Here is a 24,537-nt window from a genome sequence, read left to right on the forward strand (position 1 = left end):
GATTGCATGTTAATTATTGCGCTACGTAGATACTATCCTACGTTGAAGTTAGAACTGCCCGGCCGTTAGTAAAATGAAATCGCACATTGTGGCTCAATGCATAAAGAGATGCAGTGCAGTTTAGCAGTAATAATTTAATTGTCATCAACCTGCCGTAAATCATATAATTGATTTTTTTCTACTTTCTTTTTAAACTCAGCTCCTATTGTGGCATTGCGTTTTGCTTTCAAAAACGTTAGTTTTAGGAGAGCTAAAGATTTTATTTCGGTCCAGAACGCTATACGCATCGTGCAACAAAAACAGCTACCGGCTAATCAACGTGAAACTGATGAACATCCACGGCCAGACGCATTCCTAGTGCTGCCAGGAGCTGGGCCTCTTTCGACGAGGATACTGCTACATCCCATCACGTTGCGTGTGCCACTGCGTCTGCTCATCCGCGAACAACTGCAGCCGGTTTACCGCATAGTGCAGTGGGTGCGGTCCAAGACAATTTTTCCGCGTTGCAAGGCCACGGCAATGTTACTTTGAAGTGTGGACGTTCCGATATAAAAGTGGATCGTCAGTTCTTGATGAATATTTCCACCAAAACCCGAGACATCTTTGGCCCGAAGGATGCGGGGCAAGTGAGGGTGTACGAAATGGGCGTTAGTAAAGAAGGGGTTGTAACTCTGCTGGGCGCGGTGACTGTACAGTAACTCTAGTGACTGCTTATCTTTGGATGTTTCCCGCACTACACTGGCGTTGCTCTATGAACTGGTGTCACTGTCCGTCGAATGGAACATCCATTCCGCGAAGGTTTGGACGCAGCTAGCCCTGCTAGAGCGTCTATGTCTGCCGGGTGTTGATTTGCAGTTGTTTCCGGTTGACAAGTTGATCCGGTTGATTCGACACGAGTTTGATTTGACTAATATGCAGACCGGCGTGAAAATGGTGTTACTGGGCTTCATGTTTGCGTTGCGGGATATGCCACCAGTCAGTGTTCTGCCGAGAGCGCTGTGTGAGCATCTTCTAGATGAATTTAATCAGATTTCAAAACATCCCACGCTGACAAATGTGTTCCAACCGACGGAGTCGTTGGCAAGTCCGCTGACCACCGGTGTTGTTAAGGGACGGGGCAAATAGCTGTTCCTTCGTTGCAACTTGCCAGGACGGCAATTCTCTTCACGTGTGAGTGGGAAACTCGTTAGGATTGAACGAATCAAAGGGTTTGTTCAAAATCACTTTGGGATTCCCATTTACCAGCAGCGAATGATGTTTGACGGCTGTCAGTTGTTTGACTACAATCTGGTTTCGGACTATGATTTCGAGGATGGAGACGTGATCGAGATGTACACTCTGCAGTCTGGTTGTTAGGAAAGAATGGATGAAAACATAACTTCTGATAATATTTACGGACAAATAATTAGTTATTAACTAATTATTAATGATGGACATTCTTTCTTCTGCTGTAATAATATTCTGGTGCTAGTGACCCCACGTACATTCGGTTTTATAGTTATGCCTTGCGTGCCTGTTTTGGAATCTGGAAAACATTGAACAAATGATTCGAAATCACATGATCACAAAGCACGGTAACTTGGTGATTGTGACAGACTGAGTGACATTATGTTCGAAGCGAAGGCTTCCTTAGAACAATTTTACGCTCTCCCTAATTAGTAACTACCACTTGTCGCTTTTCGCACTGCAAGACTGGCGGAACCATGGGTAATTACACTAGAAGTATGAATTCTCAAGTCTACAAACAAACAGTGCAGTTGGTTGCACGATTGCACCGCGAGGACCAGCAGCCTTGCTAACTTTGACGAAGCCGTACCGAAAATCGGCCGTGTTTTCGGTCATGCTACACCACAACAAGTTTATCCATCACGACATCGCCCACTAGTACTCTGTTTCGGTTTACTTCTAGTCAAATCCATACGAGTAGGCAACCGCTCAATTACTGCATGAACAATTTATGAGCACATCAGTCAATACTCAAAACGCGCGAGCAGGTACCGACTATCAAGTGTTAAATATCACGAGAAAATTGTAAACCATTCCGGAAAGACACATCTTTCAACACCATCGGCATGCTAAACTTTCGGCGCACCAAAGGCATCGGGTAACCGTTCGATGGTGCAACGGTGATCCTTGATGTACATTACGGGAACGCCGGGAATTTTGCGGATTCGTCGCTGCAGATCTTTATCACAAGTGGCCACAATGTAGCATTTATGCTGCAAAAATAACAGTACTCGTAATAATGTATTCGTGCCGGAAAGCATTTCTTTCAGCCAATACAGGACGCTCGCCTAATCGTGCTGTAATCAGACTACTTGAAATACGAAAATTTTATAAATACGGTTTGTCGTTTGTATTCAACGTCAAAAAGAAAACTAAAAAACAGCAAAACAATGACTGTTGTCAAGACACGAAAAATGAAAAATAAATCTGTAAAAATTTATTGTACACTGAAAACTGGAAAGAAACTGTTAACGTGATAAGAAAAACAGTTCAAAAAAAAAGCTCAAGCGGGTCGAAATAAAGAAAATATCCAACTTTGAAGAGTTTGCTGTGAAACACAGTATGAAATCGTACCTGAGTTACGCGCTGAACAAGGCAGTCATCAGCATACGTGCCTTTATGCATACACGGGAGGCGCTCGAATCTTGGATCCTTTACGACCCTAAAATGAGAAAAACAAATTGTTATATTCACTGACCACAGTGCTTGATTATTAGCCTGCTTACCAATTATTAGCAAGTAACAATCGAAAAACCCAGAGCACAATTCAAACGAAAAAAAGGCAGAAAAGATCCAGTAAAAACCCATAAAAACGAAGTCAAATCAAATCAATTCAATAAAAAAATTGAAAAAGGAAAACTCAAAAAGTCAAAATAATAAATAAAATGCTCATAAAAATTTCAAACAAAATATTCAGCACTTATGCAAATAATCTGCACAAAGCGATCCAAAAGAAACAATAAAAGGAAAATAAATTCAAAACAAACTGATAAAAAAAACATAATTAAAGCGACTATAAAATAATCAAACAAAATGTTAAATCAAAATATTAGTAAAAATTTAACCGGCTTTTGTCGACACATACTTCAAAGCAATGCGGTATTTGGTGCCCAGCTTTTCCAATTCCCCCAGCACACAATCCGTCACATAGGGAAAACACTTGGCATACAGGCAGTCCATCATGCCTTGGATGACATCGATCTTATTGCGGATGCAAAAATTCACAAAATTTGTGTCGATAAGAATTCGGAACGGCGGACCCAGCTGCGTGTTGTACTTGAGAAACAATGCGGAGGAATACTGCGGTCTGTCGAGAGAGAAAACGCCGAAGATTACACAACTGGAAGATTTTTCTAGGGATAGAATTCGGGATGAGTATTCCTCACGCTTCCACGATCTGGATCTCTTGATGATTGGCATCCTTCTTCTTCTTTTTGATTTCGCGCTGCTCGGGTTTGCTGCAAAATACGATCCGCTGATTAGTTTCGTCATCGTACACCGTGAAAAATAAAGTTTTGTCTCAGATTCGTACATTCGGGAATCCTTCAAGCTTATCATCCGTTTCATGGCAGCGAACTTCTTCGTTTTTTTGATTTTTCCCTACCGACGAAACGCCCAATAAACTTGTGCAAATAAAGTGGAATAAAACGAAGCGCATTTTAGCTGTCAAATTCCATAAGCTGTTCTTCCAAAATTTTTTTAGAACGCCTGCAAGTATTATCTACAAGGACTGTCAGGGAGTACTTACCATGATTACAATCCCGCGAATCGTGATTTGTGAAGCACGGTACCAGAGGCAGACTCTGCCAGCGGTTTTGCTCCGGTTCGGGAAGATTCCTAGGGATGCTGAATACTGATAAGTTTCAACGTTTTAACTGCCAAAATTAATCCACTATCATGATTCTTAATGCTCTGGCACTTGGTCGATCTAATAATCCAACAGTTGCGAAACTGGAAGTGGGAATTTGTAGAAGTTTTCGTAGTGCAGTACAGCTGAAGCGAAATGACTATTAAAATTCGGTCAACTTGTAGTACACGCTATGTCGAACGACTTGCACACCGAAATTTTTCTTTATTTTCGTAATAATTATCATTTCCTAATCTTTTCAAGTGTGCAAACTGCAAAGATAATATTTTTAAAAAAATATAAGAAATTGAGTGCGAAGTTTATCTATATTATTCGATGTTCGATATTTGGCATAAATGTGAATGACAAAAAAAGGTTCAAAATGTAAAATTTGATTATCAAGGTGAAACGTTTTGCAGGCGGACTTGCTCATGCAGTGACCTGCACTACTGCGATATCTTTGCACAAACTGCCAGCACATGGCGTCAACGTGCGCGGGAGGCTCATGCGCCGCCACCCGGATTGAGCTCGCGAAATGCGACTGACGAACGCGTGGAGAGACTCGTGTGCACAAATGGAATTCCAGAGCACCTTTGCTTCCACTGAAGTTATCCCGATTTTATCTCCAATGTATCCAATAAACAAAAACATGAAAATTTTAAAATATGATATGCTATTAATAAAACGTAAACTCATTGCTTTTTATGAATTGTTTACAGCAGAACTACGGATACAGTTCCGAGATTCCACTCTATTAAATGAAAATGGAAGAGGGGTTGGGCATAAAATGGAACTCCCTTATCGCACAGTCAACGGAGCTCTCAACCGCAGCTTGTTGCTTCGCATCTTTCCAACGGCAAGGCTGAAAAGCTAATTACACAGCAGCATTTTCCAGGTTCCTCGGTTGTTTTCGTTTTATTTTGACGGTTTTTATCGGTTGAGTCAAATTGTTTTGGTTGGAAAACAACGTTAACAGTTCAGAGAAGGATGTCAGGCGACGAAGCAGCGCCCACACCGCCCGTGGGCGAAACCTCGACGGCCAAGATGGAAACGGAGTTTATGACGCCAGAGAACACCAGGTGCTGGTTACGTTATTTCTTCCCGTATCCTGGGCTGTCGTGCCCGTCTCCACCGGTCATTTCCGGTTGGAGAGCAGAGTAGACTGAAGGGAGAAACCGTGTAAATGTGTAAAGATCGTGTCTTGAAGGAAGTGATTGATATTTTGCAGAATGCTCATCGCCATTCGGACGGAGATGGATGAACGCTTTCGTAACAATCCCAAAATCGGACGCAATTCCCTGCCAGATGCCAGTGATCTGTGGGATGAACTGACGCTGACATACAACAGCCAGTATCCCGATAGTCCCGGCCGGCTGCCGTCGTGCCTGAAGAAGCGCTGGGAGAAGTTGGTGTCCAGTTATCGGGTAAGAATAAGCGAAAGTTCTTGCTCTTGCCTTTTGAAATTGATTGTTTACTGTCACGGTCACAGTTTACATTTTAAAGTTCGGTTTTGATTTTCGAAGTTGATAAAATTTACTGTACTATTTCGACTACCGATTTTTGTGCTAAAAATCATTATAATTTTTTCCCAGCAGAAAACATAATATTGCGAATTTCTTCGCTTTTTCCGATTTCCAGTTATTTTCATGGTGTTTTTTATTTGAATTCACGTGATTTAGATGGCTGTACGAATTTTTTAGAACATTTCTATACCTGACCAGGTTTTTAATAATAATTAATAGTGTCTTTTAATATTTGATTTATACTAATATGAGAATTGAAATTTTTGTTTGACAGTGTAATTAGTAATCTTTATCTTTAGATAATAATAATAATCGATTCCCAGATGACTGAGATGAGTAACGTTTATCTCATAAAATCAAACCAAAAAAAGTATAAAATTTTCAAAATACCTAAAACATTTTCCAATAGCCTTAAAAGTCTCCCAAATTGAGTTTGACTACTGTTGTTCGATAATAATAATAATAATAAAAGTTGTGTTTCATTAAATCGTAGTTCCTTTTTTGTATTTGGGTAGTTAAAAAATCAGAATTCACTGCTGACTTATAAAATCTTATTATTACTGTTGTGTTACACGAAAATCAGAAAATATCGAACAGATATCGCAGGCGTCGCATGTTCATCATGCTGAGATTTTCCTCTTATAGCTAGACGTCGGTTTCTTCGATGTCAAAGAAGCCGACGCCTAGTGCGGGCGGTCTAGAGTAATTTTCTGTTCCTTAAAGTCGCGCGGGTTCAGTACTGTAGTGCACTTAATTTTGCTGAATATGCTGTTTGTTTGCAGAAAGATACGAAGTTTTTGGTGAAAAATGATTGGGAGTTGAAAGGACGCCAGCTGAGTCCCTATTTTCCATCCATGGACCAGAGCTTCCGCGACAAAGGCGAGCCGGAATACGTTGAAGCCGTTGCAGCTAATCCCGGTAGGTTTTCTTCCCGTTCGTGACTTGTTGATCATAATATCCAGTGATCATAGACAAGTTCTTACTCATATATTTTATCATAATTGAAAGAAAAAATTGATATTAGTAATAATGCTTCGGCGGGCAAATCGGTCTGCTCCATACGCTGCATACAACTGCATTATACTGGACCTGAAGCTGCGAAGTTAAATTCAGTTTCTGCGTCACTGCACTACGAAAATTTCCGGCTCTGTTGGAACAGATGTGGATCATATGGTTGTCCATTTGCATGTTTACTGTAAAAAGTGGTTAGACTGCCACTGAATAAATCATGAGGATCAGAAATCATCAAATAAGTTCTTATAACCAATAAAATTAAACATTTAAATAGATATAATAAATTTTTAACACCATTTATGACACTTCTGACTATTATTAATCGTGTAGTATGTTTACATTTTTTGCGAATATTTATCCGGCAATCCGATTTATTTGTCGCTCTGACTATTCTTAGCGCTTATCACCACCTTGCTGGAATCCATTGAAAATGGGCAAGCCTACGACCGGAATAAGGAGGTTCCCAAGAAGCGTGTCCGCAATAAGGTCCCGAAATTTCGCCGCAACCCCATCAACCCGCGTCTCCTGGACTATGAGCAGCCGGCATCGGCCAAACTGAAGAATTATCGCTGTATTGTGCCGTTTTGTAAGAATACCGCCCGCAACACCGCCTACACCAAGGTGCGCTTCATCATGCTACCACGAACCAACCCGGCGGCCCGTCGCGGCTATATGGACGTCATAGGGGTGCCCTATACCGCGGCACGCGATATCTTCATCTGCTCCAAGCACTTCCCGCCCGAGGAGGTGGATTTAAAGGCCAAGTATGTCGTCAAAACCGGGACGCTGCCGTCGCTCTTCTTGACGCAGGAGGAATTCGATAAGGAAGCGGCTGATCGAGAAGCGGTAAGGAAATCCTGCATTGATATTGGTAGCAGCTAAAAATAATGCGCTTTAAGCAGTACCCTGTAGACTATAGAGTGTGCCTTCGTGAATTGTTTTCATTTTCTTGATTTTCACTGAGACATATTCTGTTATCATTATAAAGTTGGAGTTTTGGTTTTTTAAAATTTTATTGACTTATTTTGCTACTGTTCTTTTATTGTGGCACGCCTGTATCGAGTATCGTCATGCCGGTTTTATCCGGTCATTTACTTTACGGCCTTTGCCATTAAAATTTCGAACGTTGAGCCTTTGAGTTCCTCGTACTATGGTGATTTATTGGATTAATACTATGGTGATTTAATAGATAAATACTATGGTGGATTACTAGATTTATATATCCACTAAAATTAGCGTTAATGAATCAGTTGAGCTTCTTTCGCGTCAATTTGTTTACATTGATAGAACGAGCGATTACACTGAACCGTTATTTATTAAATCAAATTTTTAGTACACTATAGCCATCAAAACAACACAAAGTGCAAGCGCCGGCACACTGCTTTACAGTGAAAGTTTAATTAAATGGATCTTCGATTATTTGGTGCAAAATAATGAAAATATACTAATTTTTAATTCATTGTGTAGCTGTTATAACTTATAAGTGTGATTTGATGCATCGTTGTTCTGTTTTAATCGAGGGAGAGATCGGTCACAGACTCACAGTAAACAATATTGTTAAGCTGATTTTTATTTTCGCTTGGCTGATATTATTGTGACGTTTTACATATCTTTAACCTTTATTTCACAGGACGGTGCTCCGGAAAACGATGTCGAAGAAATCACCACCTTCATGGATGAACAGCCGCCGTCGGCCTGGCACACGCGTAAGAACTTCCGCTGCATTGTCCCATCGTGTCACAACCGGGTGCGCAGTGTCGACTGGTCGAAAATCCGCTTCTCCGAGATTCCCATGAAAGGTCCGAAGCGTCGCAAATATCTGGAAGACTGCGGATTGTTGGATAAACTGCCGCAGGAGACCCTGGACCGCCGGCATATGCTGATTTGTACAAAACATTTTGAGCCCAAACAGATTGATTTCTTCCGCAAACCCCATGTTAAGGCCGGCGAAGTGCCGACACTGTTTCTGGATAGTAGTGGGGAAAATGGAGATGACGAGTACGTCTGAAATAGCCCTATTGAAGCTATTTTTTTGTATGGAAATGAATTAATTACGTACGTTGAAATTCGTCCAGCATGGAACGTCATGTAAAGGCAGTATTGTCGCTCCTTATGACGAATTCCCGTATTATTTAGGAAAACATCTATAATCATAGATGCTTTCATAAGTAATATTTACATACCAGTATATTTTTTGAAAAATATATTTTGTATATTTTTTATGGGAAATCAGCCACAGTTGTAGGCGAAATCGTGGCCATCCAGTATCTGTGGTGAAATCGATAAAAATTATGGTTGGTTGTAAAAAAGTGGCGGCCGTTGAATCCAGATGTACTCGGTCGGCATGATCAGTGCCTTGTGGTCGGTTTTATAAAAAAACTGATGCAGTATTTACTCAAATATCGTGCTTTATAAATATTTTTCAAATAATGTTTGAATATTTTTATCGAATTGAAATTGGCTTGGTTCAGTGAATTGAACAATTCAGCATTTTTGTTGACGTATTAATTGAATAGGCAGATTATTTATGTGATTATTCAGTAGGTTGCTGTGTCCTTGTGTCTTCTGTAAGTCGTTTTCTTCGTTATTTTTGTTGGTTAATTTTTGGTTGTCTGTGTACGGGTTCTTTAATTATGCGTGTTTTTGTACTGTTAACAGTTCGGACGACCGGTACGGCAAGCGGTCGTTCTTTGGGAAGAATGCCAGCACACCGGAGACCGTTAATCGCGACATTATGTTGCTGGAATTGTTGGTAGCCAACAATCCGTTCTTGCCGGATCGCAGTCAGCGGGACCATAAAGTGCGACTGCAGTGGGAGAAGATCGTCACCGTCTATAATGCCGCTAAGGTGAGTTTGAGTTGATAGCATCATATACAGTACTATTTGTTTTTTTGTGGTGTGTACGACGTATCGTAGTGCAGTGGATTAGAAAAAAAGGGTCCTATGAGCTATTTCTAGTAATGCATTCCGAATTAATTAAGTTCAGAGGATGCGCAGAGTCAAAACGCGGACTTACATCGAGCATCAGCGACTTACATCGAAGCGAGAAATAGGCGTGTCAAGTTCCAATTGGCTGGGCTTCGTTGTAAGTCGCTTTTCGCTCGATGTCTGTCGGTGGGCGTCGACGAAAACCGTTACGAACATGGGCGTACCTTGTAACGGGTCTAAGCGACGCCCAGGTACTTACAAACTTCGCATTTCCGCGATTTTTATTGGTGGGTCAGAATTCTGAGTTAGATCGAGGCTGCCCACCGCCAATAGCAAAATTCAAAACCACGTGATCGTTTCTCCATACTTTGGGCTGACAGCGACGGTTAAACAGTAAAACGACAGGGTTTTCCGTCTTTTTTTAAGTTTTTTTTAGTTCTTGCCTTCTTGTTTGTTGTTGAAATGAGAAATAGAAAACTGATGCGCTGCATGTGCATCTATAGTGCAGGAAAGCATGTGTTCTGGGAATCCAGATTAGCCTGAGCAGTATCAGTGTTTTGCGAGGTGCGCCTCTGTTTACTGAATGTGTGTTTTCTGATTATCTTTGAATTTAATTTTATATCCTATTGCACCTGACTGGCGTACTACAAACTGAATCGGAGCTTGCCAAAAGGTTCACAAATCCTTGTGGCTGTCTCTAACGATTTGTGGTATACTTGTCGTGAATAGCTGCCATCGTATCGCAGGGAACCCTGCTGGCTGGCTACCCAGCTGTTGGTGCTGTTTGAAGTTTACTGCGTACTGTGCTTGAGTTCTTAACCTGATTTCATATCCGACTACGATTTATACTGCTGTACAGCCTTCCATGGTAAGCCAGAATTTATTTTATTATCATGTCAATTCAGCAATGTATGAGCTGGAATGATTTATTTTGTTCGAATAACCTCACTTTTGATGTTTCGTCTGTATTTATGACAGCAAATTGTATACTCTGCTTAACCGCGTGGCGGGTTCCCGCTTTGTTCTGGCTACCCAGAAATATTGTTTACCGTATTTCTTTCATTTATTTTAGCTTAAAAGAATAGTGCGCAGATGTACCCAATCGACCTTGTTTTGGTGTTCTCCAACAGATTATATGGCATTAACTTTTCAAAAGTAATGATACAATTTTATAAAATGTAATGATACAATTTTGCGAATTAGTAGAACAATGTCAGCACGCATACAGTAAATTGTCAGTCCGTGTGTCGTAACAGTTGTGCGCATGCGGTCGAGTTTAGCCCGTACATACTTACATGCAAGACGTATAAACGGGCGCGGTTTTGCGTTCGATGTCTGTATGTCAAGGGTAAAAACGTTGTAAGTAAGTCCGCGTTTTGACTCTGCGCATCCTTTCTAGTATTAGCACGATTGTTAGTGAAACATATTTTCGTTACCATTTTTTGACGGCTGAGATAACAAAACAACAGACGAAAGAAAAGCTCCGACTGGATAATTATTGTAAATCTGTTGCGGATGAATTGTAAATTGTGGAAGCTAGTAAAACATTTATTTCAGTCAGAGCTAAAAAATGGAAATGCATACAGGTTGGCTAATGAGCAGTGAGATTTTTGGCCTCGACTGACATTTTTCTTTGCGTATGTACAGGTGGAACCGCTGGAATTAACATCCCGGACGTGTAAGAATCGTGTGGAGCGATTCCGCGAGAAGGCCAAGTACAACATGGTCCGCAGTGATCCGAAATACGAAGCGGCCACCGACACCCAACTGGATCACATTGAGAATCTCATCGGGCAGGTGCACGTCGCCGCCTCGGCGGTGGAGGCGTGGGAAGCCGCCCATGAGACGCCGCGCGAGAAGAAGGCCAGCAGTGCGCATTCGGTGGTGTACCGCTGCATGGTGGAGGGCTGCAGTAGTCGGCGGGTAGGCCGCGATGACAGCGACGAAACACGCTACTACCACGTGCCCAATGATCCGGAGATTCGCGAGATCTGGCTGAAAGCCGCCGGGTTCTACGGGTGCACGGCGAATAATACCGTCATGTGCTCCAAGCACTTTGAGGATGAGTGCATCAAGGAGAACGGACGGCTGAAGAAGGGATCCATTCCCACGGTGAATATTATCGAGTACGTGCTGAAATCTTTGACAGTTTTCTTTCTAATAAAATTGAGTAGTTTGACTCAGGTTTTCTTCGTAAATTTTACCAAACAATTATCTTCAGTAAAATAATCGTTTTATTTTAACAGAAGAATCACCCGAAAATTTTTATATGCCAATCCTTGAATTTTTTTGCATATATATTTCCGATAATTCGCCTTTGTTTAAAACGTTCAGTGATTTGTGACGGAATGTGATTTCTTTCCTTAAAATTCGCACCAGATTTTATCTTATCTTATGAAATCGTTTCGTTTCAGCGGAAAGCATTTTCTTTTCTTGTGAGTATTTTGATGAATACATCGCGCATTCCTACCTGATTAGTGTACTTACATCCTGTGTTTTAAAAATATGTGAATCGTAGTGCAGTGGAAGAAGCCTTATTATCATCTCCTATCTGTTCTGTGAAGTAATCTTGATAATACGTTTAATTAACTTGGTATGCGTATTTAGTTTTTCTGAATTAATCTGCTGATAATTTTTTTAAAGATATTTCATGCATTACCTTTACGTTTTACATCTTCTGATGTCAGTGCTCGTTGTTTAGAACCGATGAGGCGGCGATGGAAGGAGGACCGGTAGAAGACGTGGAGAAGGCGGCCAGTACGGAACCAGTGCAGCCGGTGGAAGGCCCAGCAGAGGGCGAGGAAGGCGCGATGCCGGCGGAAGCGGTCCTGCAGCCGGAGGTTATCCACACATTCCTGCCCAGCGAATTCGATACCTTCGATCCTAAACTGAAGTTCGGACGACATGGGTTGTCGCAGCGTCATGTAAGGGCCATTACTGTACTTCCTTTGCATAATTTTCCGTATTCTTTAGGCAAGAATTACATTCACAAAATTTATTTGAGATTTGTTCATTTTCGCTCGCACATTTTAGTGAAATCAGTAAAAATCTTTTAAAGTACAATTTTTTGTAAATACTGTACATATGTATTTTTATATGATTGTGAATATTCTGCAGTCCGTTTATTACAATCAGTGAAAATCGTGACCGCTTATCATACTGGGACAATTGATGATTGTCGTAGAAAAGTGGCTTATACGTAGTATTACCTCGTGGGACCGTTTATAACGAAAATTTAGTTTACACTGCATAAAATATTATACAAAATTAATACTGAATTTGATTATATTTTTAAAAATTATAGTTTACTGAAAGAAATGACTTTGTACTTGTTTTTTTCAAGAAATGTGCAAGCTGCAGACGCATTACGAGCGCAATGTTCGCATTCAAAGTGGTTAACGTTTTGCTTTCTGTTTCCTTTAGTGTGTCATTGCCGCGTGTCCCTCGCATCAGAACCGTCTCCGCCAGCAGAAAGTGGGCATGTTCAAGTGTCCGCAGATTCCCCCGGACGACGCGGACCCCGCCGTGTGGGAGCAGTATCAGAAATGGTCGGATGCCATCTCTCTGGAGAATGCCTACCCGTGGACGCATAAACACCTGATCTGCTCGGCGCATTTTGACGACAGTATGCTGCGCTACCATAAAACCGCCGGCAAAGTGACGCTGACGAAGGGCGCGTTCCCCAGTAAGAAACTGCGCAGTATCGACTGGCCAGGCACGCAGGAGATTATGGCGCAGCTGATGCATCCGGTCATCGAGGAGATGGAGGAGCCGGTGGAGGGCATGGAAACGGTGGAAGGCGCCGAGGCTGTCGAGGGGGAAGCGGCGCCCGAAGAGGTCGGGGAAGATGCAGAGGCGGCTGCGGAGATCGCCGACGAAGGTGGGGTGGAAATTTAACTGTCGAATTTTCGACTTTAGAAATTTGAAAAGGAAAAATTAATTTTTATTTTAAGCGGAGAAAATCGTGTATGTAGTGAAATGAAAATAATTTTGAAATCGGCCTTTCTAGATTTTTATTAGCGAAGGACAATTACTGATCATTTTTAAGTTAAACCGGCCTCCTTATGTTTGCGATGAAAAAGTGCGTTTTTAATTTAATTAAATATGGAATAATTTTTTAAATATGGAATATGGAAATACTCTCTAATCTTTAGTGAAGACAGTATGGTTTGGAATCAGACTTTCAAAATTCAAGATTTCAAACGACTGACCGCAGTAATTAAAAAAATTAGACGTCCGTTTGAGGCTGGTATTTGAGAAGATGTGAAAGGGAGAAATTAAATTGTTGGATAAATATATTCTGATTAAAATTAATCTCAAGTTAAAAAATCACAGAATTAGGTAATTAAGATCTGACGAACAGCGATTGGCGAAGAGCGACTAAAGGAAAGTACTACTCGTATATACCCTACTCATGCAAATAGAAATCGTCTATGATAAGGTGTATGAGTATGGATGATGTAGAATAGTGGCACTAAGTGCAAGCAGTTTGAACGTACGAATTGTGACCAGTCAGCCACTAATCACTAATACGAAGGTTTTGAAATATTTCTTATTGAAAAAGAAGAGAACTTTTAGTTACATGATTTTGTTATAGATTGAAGCTTTTTGTTTCAACCTTTTTACCATTTCAACGTCGACTAGTTTAAAATAGGATTTATTATATATCAAATTCCTTTTTAAATTCGTTTCGTTTTATTGCCAAGTCATCTTAAAAACGGCGCAAAAATGTCTGAATTTCTTCCCTAGATGAAGGTGAGAAGGAGGAAGAGGCCGAGGCGGAAGAAGCGGCGAATATTCGTCGATCACCACGGAAACGCAAGGCCTCGGGCATGGAGGCGGAGGATGAAGGGGAGAAGAAGGAGACGCCGAAGAAAGCGGTCGCCAAGAAAGCCAAGACCCCGGAGAATGTGTACGAGTTCGAAGAGCCGGCGGCGCCGGTCCCGTCGACCAGTAAATCACCGCGCCGCTCCACCAAGTCCTCCGCGGATTTCGGACCTCGTAAACCGGCGCTGGTAGAACGCCCGGCGACGCGTGGATTCAAGACCAAGCCAGCGGAAGCTGCGACAACGACAACCAAACCGGCGGAAGCCGCTGCGCCGGAAATTGAACCGGTGGCGGTGGTACGGAAACGCGGCCGCCCGAAACGCAGCGCACCCGTCGAGGCGCCGGTGCCGGAGACGGTGAACAAGCGGAAGCGCTTCAGTCCGCGGATGGTGTCGCGGGAGGACGAGGTCGAGGAGATGGACGAGACGCCGGATGAAGAACCGGCCAAAATCGAACCGCAGACTGTGGACATAGTGAAATCGCCGGGGAGACATGTAAAAACGACGGCTAAAGCATCGGAGCCTCCAAAATCGCCGGTGCGGGCGGTGGCGACACGTGCATCACCTAAAGCAGCCGAGGCACCGAAGGCGGCGGAAAAAGCACCGGAAAATGGCAAATCACCGGCGAAAACTGGAGCGGCAACCAAGTCTCAAGCAAAAACGAAAGCAGCGGCAGAGAAAATCGCGGAAAAATCTGAAGAGGTTGCAAAAGCTGGTAAGGCTTCGGCGCGGTTAGCTACACGCGCCGCGGCCTCCAAATCCGCTCCGGAGACCACGAAGGAAGACGGGAAAAAAGCGGAAGGATCGAAGTCGGTGAAAACTCCCCCGGAACCACCGAAAAAGACGGGAAAAGCCGCGGCGACGGGGAAGGCTGTGACCGTCACCGTAAAAGAACCGGAGGCGGCGAAACCAGCGGGGAAAGCGGCCAAGACCACTTCGAAGACCGCCGAACCGGCCAAATCCAGCGAAAAAGCCCCGGAAAGCAAGAAAACGGCCGCCGCGGCGAAAGAACTGGCCGAACCGCCTAAGAAGATGGCCGCCATCGTCGAGCCGGTGAAGACGCGCGCCAAGACCGCGGCGGCGGCCAAAACCGAGCCGGCCCCCGCGCCCACCTCCCCGGCGAAATCGGGGAGTCAGCGGCGCTCGCCTGCGGTGAATCAGAGCATCCAGACGCGTGGCGCGCGGAAGAACGTGGTGGTGCGCAGTCCGCATGTGGCTAGTAAGGCGAAATCGTCCGGAGAAGAGATGGAGGTGGTGGCCAGCGGATCCGGGGGGAGGTCGGTGGCCGGGAAGGGCACGGAGTACGTGACCCTCGTGGAGGTGACGGCGACGGCGTTGGAGGCCATGAACGGGGATGCGGATGATGAGGACGTTGAGGAGTTAGCAAGTTAAAGGATTTTTGCCGTTTTTCTGTTGGAGAATTGTACGGATTATTACGTTACAACTAATATAATTAATTACGTTAAATTATGGTAATTAATTATTTCAGTGTTAAATACTTGGAAATTCTTTAGCCATTATGCTTTTCATTATTATATACTATTAAGCATGTTTGTATTATTTTGATTTTTGGATTGAAGTGCGCGCGCGAGGAAAATTGCTGGCTTTTTCTTCTTGATTTTTTCATGGCTTTGAGATGCTTTGAGCTTTTTGGATGTTTAGCGGGTTGTTAAAATGTGCGAATGGATTGAAATGTGTTTCGTTGGATGGTTTTAAGTGCGGCGTTAATGGATGTTTGTATGTGACAGTGGGTGGCCGCTGGATACGAGCAATTAGCGGCGCATCGGAGCAGGCAGAGATTCTAACCCGATCTGATCGCGCGCTGCTACAGATGCGGATCGGATTGATTGGGGCGCTTAATTGAGGATGTGACAGTGAGCGTAATGGAGCATACCACACACAGATTTACAAGCGGTTATCGTAGATATTCGGGGAATGGAAGGAGATCAAAGGTCCAGTGCGCGCTGACTGTTAAATGTTAATTTATCACATGCACCGTGGGGCATGAGATTGCTCAGCATCGGGCGAATTAACTGAGACTGGAATGCGAGAAAACTAGCTGGTTTATGTTTTGCCAGGAGGATTTAATTAGCATGTACCGTAGTATCTGTACAAGGGAAAATTAAGATGAACCGGCATGAATCAATTAAATGATGACGGAGATCGATCATGGACATAAGTCCAAGTCACAGAAATGCCTTTAATGATAAAGTAAATGGCAAGCAGAACGTTTTAATTTATGTGGAAAAAAGTGTAGTGAGTACAAATCATATATTAATTTCAGTTATGACTTTATGTCCTGAGTTTAGACTTTAGTCATATACAGAGTAGCTTTGCACAGTAATGCCGTTATTATGGTTTTCGTGTGGTTTAATTATTTTATTTTTTGAATATTGTTGATATACTTTTGGACCATTGGTCAGCTGCATTTCTGTTTAATTTATAGTATTTTATGGTTTTACCCACCTATTTATTTTGATGTTTTCCATGTGCAGAAATGAATGTATTACTGAAATGCAATGGTGCTCGCAGTACAAGCGCATGCAAACACGATAATTTACTTTTGGAAGAAATTTGTTTCTTGTTGTTGCGATATGTGTACCGGCAGGTGGCAGTCGATATTATTGCACCCATAAATACTCCAGTTGGGTTGCAAAGCAGATGCATAGATAAAAATCTATCCGGCTGCAAAAAGTGCTGACGCGGTTGTTCAGTAAGCTTCGATGTAAAGGACATAAATGTAGAAGCCGGGGATCTCAATTCGCCTTTAGGGAAAGCTGCTTAGTTGCCGGAACTGGATGCACAACAGAGTGTTATGTCGAAAATATAAGTCAATTTGCTCCGGCGTCGCCCGGCATTTTCGATGGCATAACAGAATGCAAATGTTGTTTTTCCATCAGCTTTTCCCACTTGGTAATACGCCAATGAATTGTTCACATTCTCCAGTCGCTGCGCCCATTGACCAAAGGGAACAGATCAGCCTACATAACATATTTACCGCTGATCGATATTAGTATTGCGTATCAGTTTAATTCTGCAATCTCCAAATGATTGCGGCCGATTCAACACCACAAACTGTTATGAGGTTATCGAACTTGTTACATACACGGTATTTGTCCATCTTATATATAAGTACATTGAATTGTTTAAAGTTCTCATCCTTGTTGCGATATAATTTTTTTAAAGAACACAAGCTTACCAAGCGATTCTGTAATTATTTTTTATCCGCATAATTATTGACCGTGTTTTTTTGTGAATTTACTCGCCAACGAAACTTTTGAGAAAGGAAGTATCAAGTAGAATTATGCGCGGCATTTGTTTTACAACTTCGTACTATCTTAAATTAAAGCATGGGCCAGCATTTGTAGTAGAGTGGCAAGTATCTTACCTGCACCCCACCGGGAAAAAGCATTTTCAGCTCCAGCTGCGTCATCCGAATTACAAATAATAGCATATTTGAATTGCCCGAAAAATGTTATAATAATTTTTACATTCTCGCTCTGTACGTACTGTATCAGGTCCGTATGTACAGCTGAAATTTTAAAAGGCCATCAGAAACGCCGATTAAACTTCTCCAACCAATAATTACAGTACGGTAACTCTGTGATTTGCACTGCCATTTTTATATTTTGCAAATAATCAAACGCATTTTTTGCGTACTCGTATAATTTTTATTAAATAATTGTACAAAAAGGAAATAGCCGGTGATATCATGGAGGATACTCAGGATAGGTAGAGTCAAACATGCCGACAACCGAGACTGTCAGAACAACCAAGATACACAGTGCAGTGATTATGATGTGACCCAGAGCATGTAATCGATGAACATCAATCACATCATCAAAAGGAACAAACGATTAATTAAGCAAATGTTTGCCGGCTCGTTTCATGTCGGGCTGGACCATGTGAACGGTGCCGCGGTCGGCTGTAATGCAACACCACTAACCCACTCTGTGCAAAAAATCCATGATAGGAACCAAACAATAATTTTCCACGCACTCTACAAGGAAAAACCTGCAACAGAAAGAAAAAACTGATGAACTAAAAATAATTATACCATTGCTGCCGTGTTTTAACCATGGCTGTGAATAACATTGTAGTACAAAGACAAATCACTGATTGACGGAACTTCTATGATTAGAATTTCACAACCGCTGCACTACAGTTTTCTGCGAAGTCTCCATCTAAAAGTTTTTTAACGTTTACGGTAGCCACACAGAATGGCCACTTCGGGATTTTTCAATTTTTTTTCCATTTCAGTGATATTTTCAATTTTCCCAAAACTGTAGTAAATTTTGGCATAAGCGTGGCTGCAGTAAAACAGCGAAGTCTACTAATAAAAGCAGGAAAATCTGTGGCTGATTAGATTTTCTCACGTACAAGCTTTCGAACGGCCATTAAATAAAGCGCATGGGCATTTTATTTCGGCTGTACATGGACAAATGTCAAAGACATATCGTTTCGCATAACCTCTTGGATAACCTTGAGATTTGCCATAAATGTAAATACCACCAGCCGGTCCCAACGCTTAAGGTCGCAGCGCAGCACTGCATAACAATGGACGCAGCACGTGTACATTTTGAATACACTCTGTATCAGTATAGAACTGGTAAATGCACAATACTGAATGCGCTACGTCGTGGATCGGATGGCCATTGTGAAACATATGCAACCGGACAACAGTAGCCACTTGAACAGGGAGCTTTACACTCAATTAAAGATACACGAAGCAGCCATATACAATTGGACGGCTATTGTGGATACGCGTATACAGAGATGGCAAATCTGGATGAGTATTTGCACAAGCACTGCTTTACAGTGTACGGCGCGTAATGACGGTTAGCGGAGGTTTGCTGTTTGCTGGGAAGTGTGCTCATAATCGCATAATGCCAAGTAAACACGCCACTTAGTGTGTGGATTCAATTGACCGGCCTATATATACATACTGCTGTCAATTAAGTACAACGCTCAAAGGTCACCCTTCGTTTTCTCCAGTTTTCAAGGAATTTCTGCTGAAGAATTTATTTTAATACGGCATTCGACGTTTGCAGTTCTTATTGCTGATGGAATACAACTTGCTTATAGCGAAATTAAGTTATTTGTTCAGAAAATCGAAAAAAAGATGTAATTAATCTGCGCAAATGCTTATTGATAATTACTGCATAAATAAAAATGTTCTTATATTTTAATCTAAAAAAAGATTAAAAAATAATAATTTTTTTTGCAAAAGCGACAATTATTTTCCCTGTATTTATTTACGTTGCAATTTACGTTGGAACTGTAAATAAGTATATTGTTTTTAGTAATAAATACTATGGAATACTTAATGAAAATCTTTACACGATAATTTGGTAAATATCTGTACTCACATAAAATAATACGCTGCATTTGATACACTATATTATAATAATAAATACGCTGTATTATTAGTTAGTTATTAATGATGTAATGTTTTTTTTTGTTACGTACCGGAATTATTCACGGGATAATTGCTTCTCCGTAACAGAGTATTGTTGTCATTCAAATTTATCCTGCGACGTATCCAACGGCCCACTATACAGCTGGACATTCTGCAGTGAATTCAGCGTATGATAGTAAGCGGCCGTCGGCGGTGCGCTCCCATTCCCCGGATAATACCCACTAATATCATACATCCCCGAGTCTGTTCCCCCGTTCCCACTCCACGGCTGATACCAATTCACCGGGGTCGTCGTATGCCCGCCCTGGTTCTCCGACCCGTACGTCGTGGGCGTGGCATAATCCAGGTAGCCCGTCCCGCTGTTGAAACTGCTCACCGGAGCGTACTGCGCCGAGCGGGCCCCTGCCGCCGCCGCACTGCTGGCCGCCTGTTGCAAGGCGGACAGGGTGATGGGCGTCGGCGAGCGGGAATGGGAATCGCTGAGGGAGAGGGCGGCCGCCGGAACTGGGGGCGGCGGGTCGGGCTTCTCTTTTTTGATCTTCGAGGGTTTCTTGGGCGGATCCTGGTCGAGTTTGGCGTCGTCTTTGAGGTCACCGGCGGAGGGGCTAGGCTCGAGGTCACCGTCCAGTTTGTCCTTGACGACGTCCTTCTTCTTAAAACGCCGCCGGCGGCGCAGGTAGCTGCCGTTCTCGAACATATTGAAGCTGTCGGGGTCGAGGGTCCAGTAGCTGCCTTTACCGGGTTTCTTGTCGTCACGGGCCACTTTGACGAAGCACTCGTTTAGGGACAAATTGTGCCGGATGGAATTCTGTAATAACATGAAATTTTTAATCTGCGAAACTCTGTGATAAATAGGTATCACGTGACATGTCCGATCTGTATAGGCAAAAACAAGGATATTTTTTTAAAAAAACAATATTTTAACGTTCAAAGCGTCTTTTACAATTTATAAGATCGGCGCATTTACTAAAGTAGCTGGAGTTTATTTTATAAGCCGTCGCACTACGCTCGCTGCATGATAATATTGTATTATGTGAGTTGTGACTAACCATAAGTCAAAGGATTTGTTATTACTTATTCGAATAGCAAACTGAATATGTTTCACCATACGAATAATATTTAAATTATTAATAATTATACCATGGCATACTGAATTTTATTTTTACAACTTGAACACCGGATCTTTGCAGTGATTTAGCGCTACAAAATAGTTCATGATTTTTTCAGCAAATGCCAGTCTTAGTTATCTGTAAATAGAAGTTGGTTGACTGATTAGTGATTACTGAGGACTCACGAATTTTGGTTTTAAGTTTAACTTTATGTAAGCTAACGCTATAAGCAGAACTGATATCAATTTCATTTAAAATTACATGTTGTACGAGATAGAGCAAGGCAACTTAGCAAATGAGCGTGAAGCGTAAAGGCAAAATCTTTTATCAAATGCAACCAGAGCATAAAAACCGGCCTAACCAAGGCTTTTCATCTTATGTCGAAAATACGCTATTGCAGCGAAATATGTACTGGAAAATAAGGATTGAAGCGCTGCAGAACGACTGTATACAGTATATACATACTTGCCAGCCCTGTTTGTTCTCACGATAAAAAGGGAACTTCTCCATGATGAACTGGTAGATGCCATTCAGAGTGATTTTCTTGTCAGGTGCGTGCATTATGGCCATTGTTATCAGGGCAATGTAGGAGTAGGGCGGCTTGACCATGTCCTTATTGTTCATTAAGGAATGCGTCCCCACCGAACCACTCGCGCCGATACTGGCCAAACTGCAGGCGCTCACCGAATATGGATTATACCTAATAGAAAATGCGTATATATACAGATACGTAAAGAACATTCACATGTTATTGAACAACTTTCAATTACTGGATTATTATTTTCTGTAATATACATTTTTAGGTAAGTGCAGATACAGTAGTTTAAAAGAGCACCCTGAATTAAATGTAGACACCTGTGTAAAAGCGAGCGAAGAGTTGAAAGGGAATCGCTATTCTGCGCTGATTTGTCTGAAATATATTGTTTCTGAATTTCGCACACGGGATTCAAATAAAAAGTTTTCTGTACAAAACTGCTCATTCAGTGCACATGATATGTACATTCGCAAATTAGACTTTCCGACTTCGCAACATTCCGACAAAACTACAGCCATTATTCTACGTTTGTATGCTTATTACCATCCTGTGCTGTACTGCTCACAGTGGTCGCTATCGGAAATAATTTGCTCAGTTGACTCATTTGGCCATTTTTAAGCCGGGACACTTTTGATTAACCGTTCTTCATTCATTGGTAAAATGGATTAACACTTCCCGCGTTATAAGTACGGGAAGATGCGCCGTTTATCCCGATTGTGTACGGCATTTCACTGCGTATTGTCCTCTTTCCAGCGTGAACAAGCCGGGTAACAAGCTTAAATCAATGTTGCTTGATTAACTTCACCTGAACAGTGGCCCGGCTACAAAAGAACCACTTTGTTCAAATTGTACAGTCAATTAATCGTTTAGTCTATTGGAAGCTTTCGGCAGCGGATTGTCACTTGCAGGTGGGAAATGCGAGAGACAAACAATTAAACGATTATCCACAGATTGAACACATCCACAAACATGCTCAGCATTCTTGCGGATATGAATCATGAACGACAATCAATGGGCGCACGAGACGGTGTGATGGACAAAATCTGCTTGTTCATACTGCGCATTGCTAACATATCTCTGACAATGTGTAAATATTTTGAGAAAATATTTTATGCATATATGTACAGAAATGCAATTAATCCGTCGAAGTTCTTCGCTCTTTTCATTATCATTCAGAAAAACATTATCTTTATGAAAGGTCATGTTAAAATATCTATTAACGGGTTGAAAAGTGATGGCTGTCGAGAGTGCCTAAAGGTCACCCAGTAAATTAATTGCGCGCTTTCGATTACTAATCAATTATTTCGGTACCGATATAGTAGACGATTTACGTAAGCCATCGAAACACTTGATTCGTTCATTGCAAAGCAGGAATGCGACACCCGAAAACAACCCCTCACTGTATTCTATTTTCATTGGACATCTTGGCAAAATACTCTCGTACAGCACCGCGTATATGGACACGCCGTGGCTAAAAATATAATCCCATTGGTAAAGAAAAGCATTTTTCCGCGCGGAAGGGAAACCGAGAGTGGAGAGTATGCGCTTCTCCTGGATCAACAATAACAAAAACTCGTGAACATAATAGCCGCGATTAGAGCACGCAGCAGTGGATTGTTTGTGTGTTTTATGCCGGGCTGCTTCCCCATTCAGTAGCGCCCTTAAACGGTACATAACATAATATCCCTGCGATAAGAAACACCCAAGTACAGACATCACATATGTGCCTGCGTATAGCCGAAATATATGTGGAAAAGGGAGAGTAAAGTGACAGTTTTTGTTTGTGTAATCTTGCTGGTGTTTTCTTATTAAATAACGCCAGCAACTTGGCATAACAAAAATCCAACCGCTCAAACCCAGGCATTTTGGCCATATTACACATACACACAGACACACACTTCTCCTAAACTCACTCCCGAAGTGCAACTGCACACAACCGTGCTTCACTTATTATTTTTACTTCGCGGTGGTGTCCAGTACACCGAAGACGGAATATTTTCCTGTGTAGCACTTTTTCCGTGTAGATCACTTTAACGCCGGTTTTTTACCCGGCAACTTACCCGTTTGTCGTGGTGGTGTAGAAGGGCGCGGTGGGAGTGTTATTCCCGGTATTTCCATGGAATCCCCGGGAATATGTCGCCGTATTGAGGTTGGCATAGGGATTATATCCGTCCAGCGCCGCGGCATTCCGCGATCCTCCCGAGGACGGATAAAACTGGGATTGATAGAGATTCTGGTACATTTGCGCCGTGGAGGAGGAATTATTGGAATTCTGGACAAAATATGCTGAATTATTATAATACGGTGCGGAGGACTGGGAGCAACTGGCCGCGGCGGCAGCGGCGGCGGCGACGGCCGAGCAGTCGTTTAATGTGTCGATATTGGCTGACGACGACGCGGATGTCGTCGTTGACGGCGGATTACGGTACACCGTGCCGGGATGCATCGTCACCATCGCTGATTATGCGGATTTTTGCCTTTTCGTGACTTGCAAAGGATCGCTTAAAGTTCGGCGCCGATTAACGTAAGGGGGAGCAATAAGGATAGGAAAAAAAGGTTGATGATGGGCCAGATTTAAGTGTTTTGTTTAATCAATTTCTCCGACACCGCGCGCGCTGTCGCCGTTTTCTCGCACATATTGCACACTTTGTTGGGTGGCTGCCAAGAAAGCTGCTTATAGCCGATGCTGCGCTGTGTGTAAGTGCGGGAATGAGTGAATGCTGTGGCTATGTGTGTGTATGAGAGAGGGAGACAGAGAGACGAGAGAGGCCGGCCGGTTTTTCTTTGTGTCGCGCTGTCGCCATTGGGTGTTTTTAAATCCGTTCTTGCCACACAGTGAAAAGCGTTGGCTGGCTTGACTGCCTTTTCACACGTTGCTACTGGCTTTCTCGCAGTGTCGTGAACGGGGAAAGGCCATTGTTTCGTAGTGTAGTGGTTAGGTGTTTTGAGTTTGTTGACAATGTGGTAGAAATCAAAAGGGTTTAATTAGCGATTAACCTTGCGGTTAGCGTATTGTTTTCATTTTGCGGGAGTGTGACTAAATATTGTCGTATGTTTATTTGCGTTTGCCTTCATGAATACTAAAATGCGCGTATACTCTTCTTTGGTTTGCTTATGCTTTGAAAATGAAACGACCAACAATGAGGCTGATGAAATTAACCAGTCTTTATAAACTTCAATATTCCGTTAGCGAATTTTGTTGGCTTAAATAAATAAAAAAACGTCCGTCTTTTTGTATGAAAAACGCGATCTAGGCAACATGATTGGTCGAAAATGTTAATTAGTGTAATACTTTGCTGGCTTTTATTGGGTAGTTAAAGAAATTACCA

The 24,537-nt window shown here is 42.3% G+C and overlaps 3 protein-coding genes across 3 annotated transcripts; 1 reads left to right on the forward strand and 2 right to left on the reverse strand.

Moving 5' to 3' along the window:
• Positions 1–1,873: 1,873 nt before the first annotated feature.
• LOC129595881 (rRNA-processing protein FCF1 homolog) lies at positions 1,874–4,003 on the reverse strand. The gene is made up of 6 exons (XM_055493013.1): positions 3,755–4,003; positions 3,539–3,606; positions 3,393–3,464; positions 3,092–3,313; positions 2,581–2,668; positions 1,874–2,219 (listed from the first exon to the last, which is right to left on the reverse strand). Exons 1-6 carry the CDS (start codon positions 3,755–3,757, stop codon positions 2,076–2,078), a joined length of 597 nt encoding a protein of 198 aa, XP_055348988.1. The 5' UTR covers positions 3,758–4,003; the 3' UTR covers positions 1,874–2,075.
• Positions 4,004–4,608: 605 nt separating this feature from the next.
• LOC129595848 (uncharacterized) lies at positions 4,609–15,854 on the forward strand. Its single transcript, XM_055492979.1, has 10 exons — positions 4,609–4,932; positions 5,082–5,277; positions 6,159–6,294; positions 6,788–7,236; positions 8,021–8,388; positions 9,049–9,238; positions 10,967–11,445; positions 12,021–12,243; positions 12,743–13,199; positions 14,069–15,854. The coding sequence occupies exons 1-10, from the start codon at positions 4,841–4,843 to the stop codon at positions 15,535–15,537; spliced, it is 4,059 nt and encodes a 1,352-aa protein (XP_055348954.1). The 5' UTR covers positions 4,609–4,840; the 3' UTR covers positions 15,538–15,854.
• A 2,001-nt stretch (positions 15,855–17,855) lies between these two features.
• Positions 17,856–23,882, reverse strand: LOC129595855 (forkhead box protein C1-like). The gene is made up of 4 exons (XM_055492985.1): positions 23,269–23,882; positions 21,139–21,373; positions 19,615–20,372; positions 17,856–18,159 (listed from the first exon to the last, which is right to left on the reverse strand). Exons 1-3 carry the CDS (start codon positions 23,661–23,663, stop codon positions 19,662–19,664), a joined length of 1,341 nt encoding a protein of 446 aa, XP_055348960.1. The 5' UTR covers positions 23,664–23,882; the 3' UTR covers positions 17,856–18,159; positions 19,615–19,661.
• Between the last annotated feature and the right edge of the window lie 655 nt (positions 23,883–24,537).

This window comes from Paramacrobiotus metropolitanus, unplaced genomic scaffold, assembly GCF_019649055.1.
Source record: "Paramacrobiotus metropolitanus isolate TYO unplaced genomic scaffold, Prichtersi_v1.0 Parri_scaffold0000083, whole genome shotgun sequence".
Lineage (NCBI taxonomy): Eukaryota > Metazoa > Tardigrada > Eutardigrada > Parachela > Macrobiotidae > Paramacrobiotus > Paramacrobiotus metropolitanus.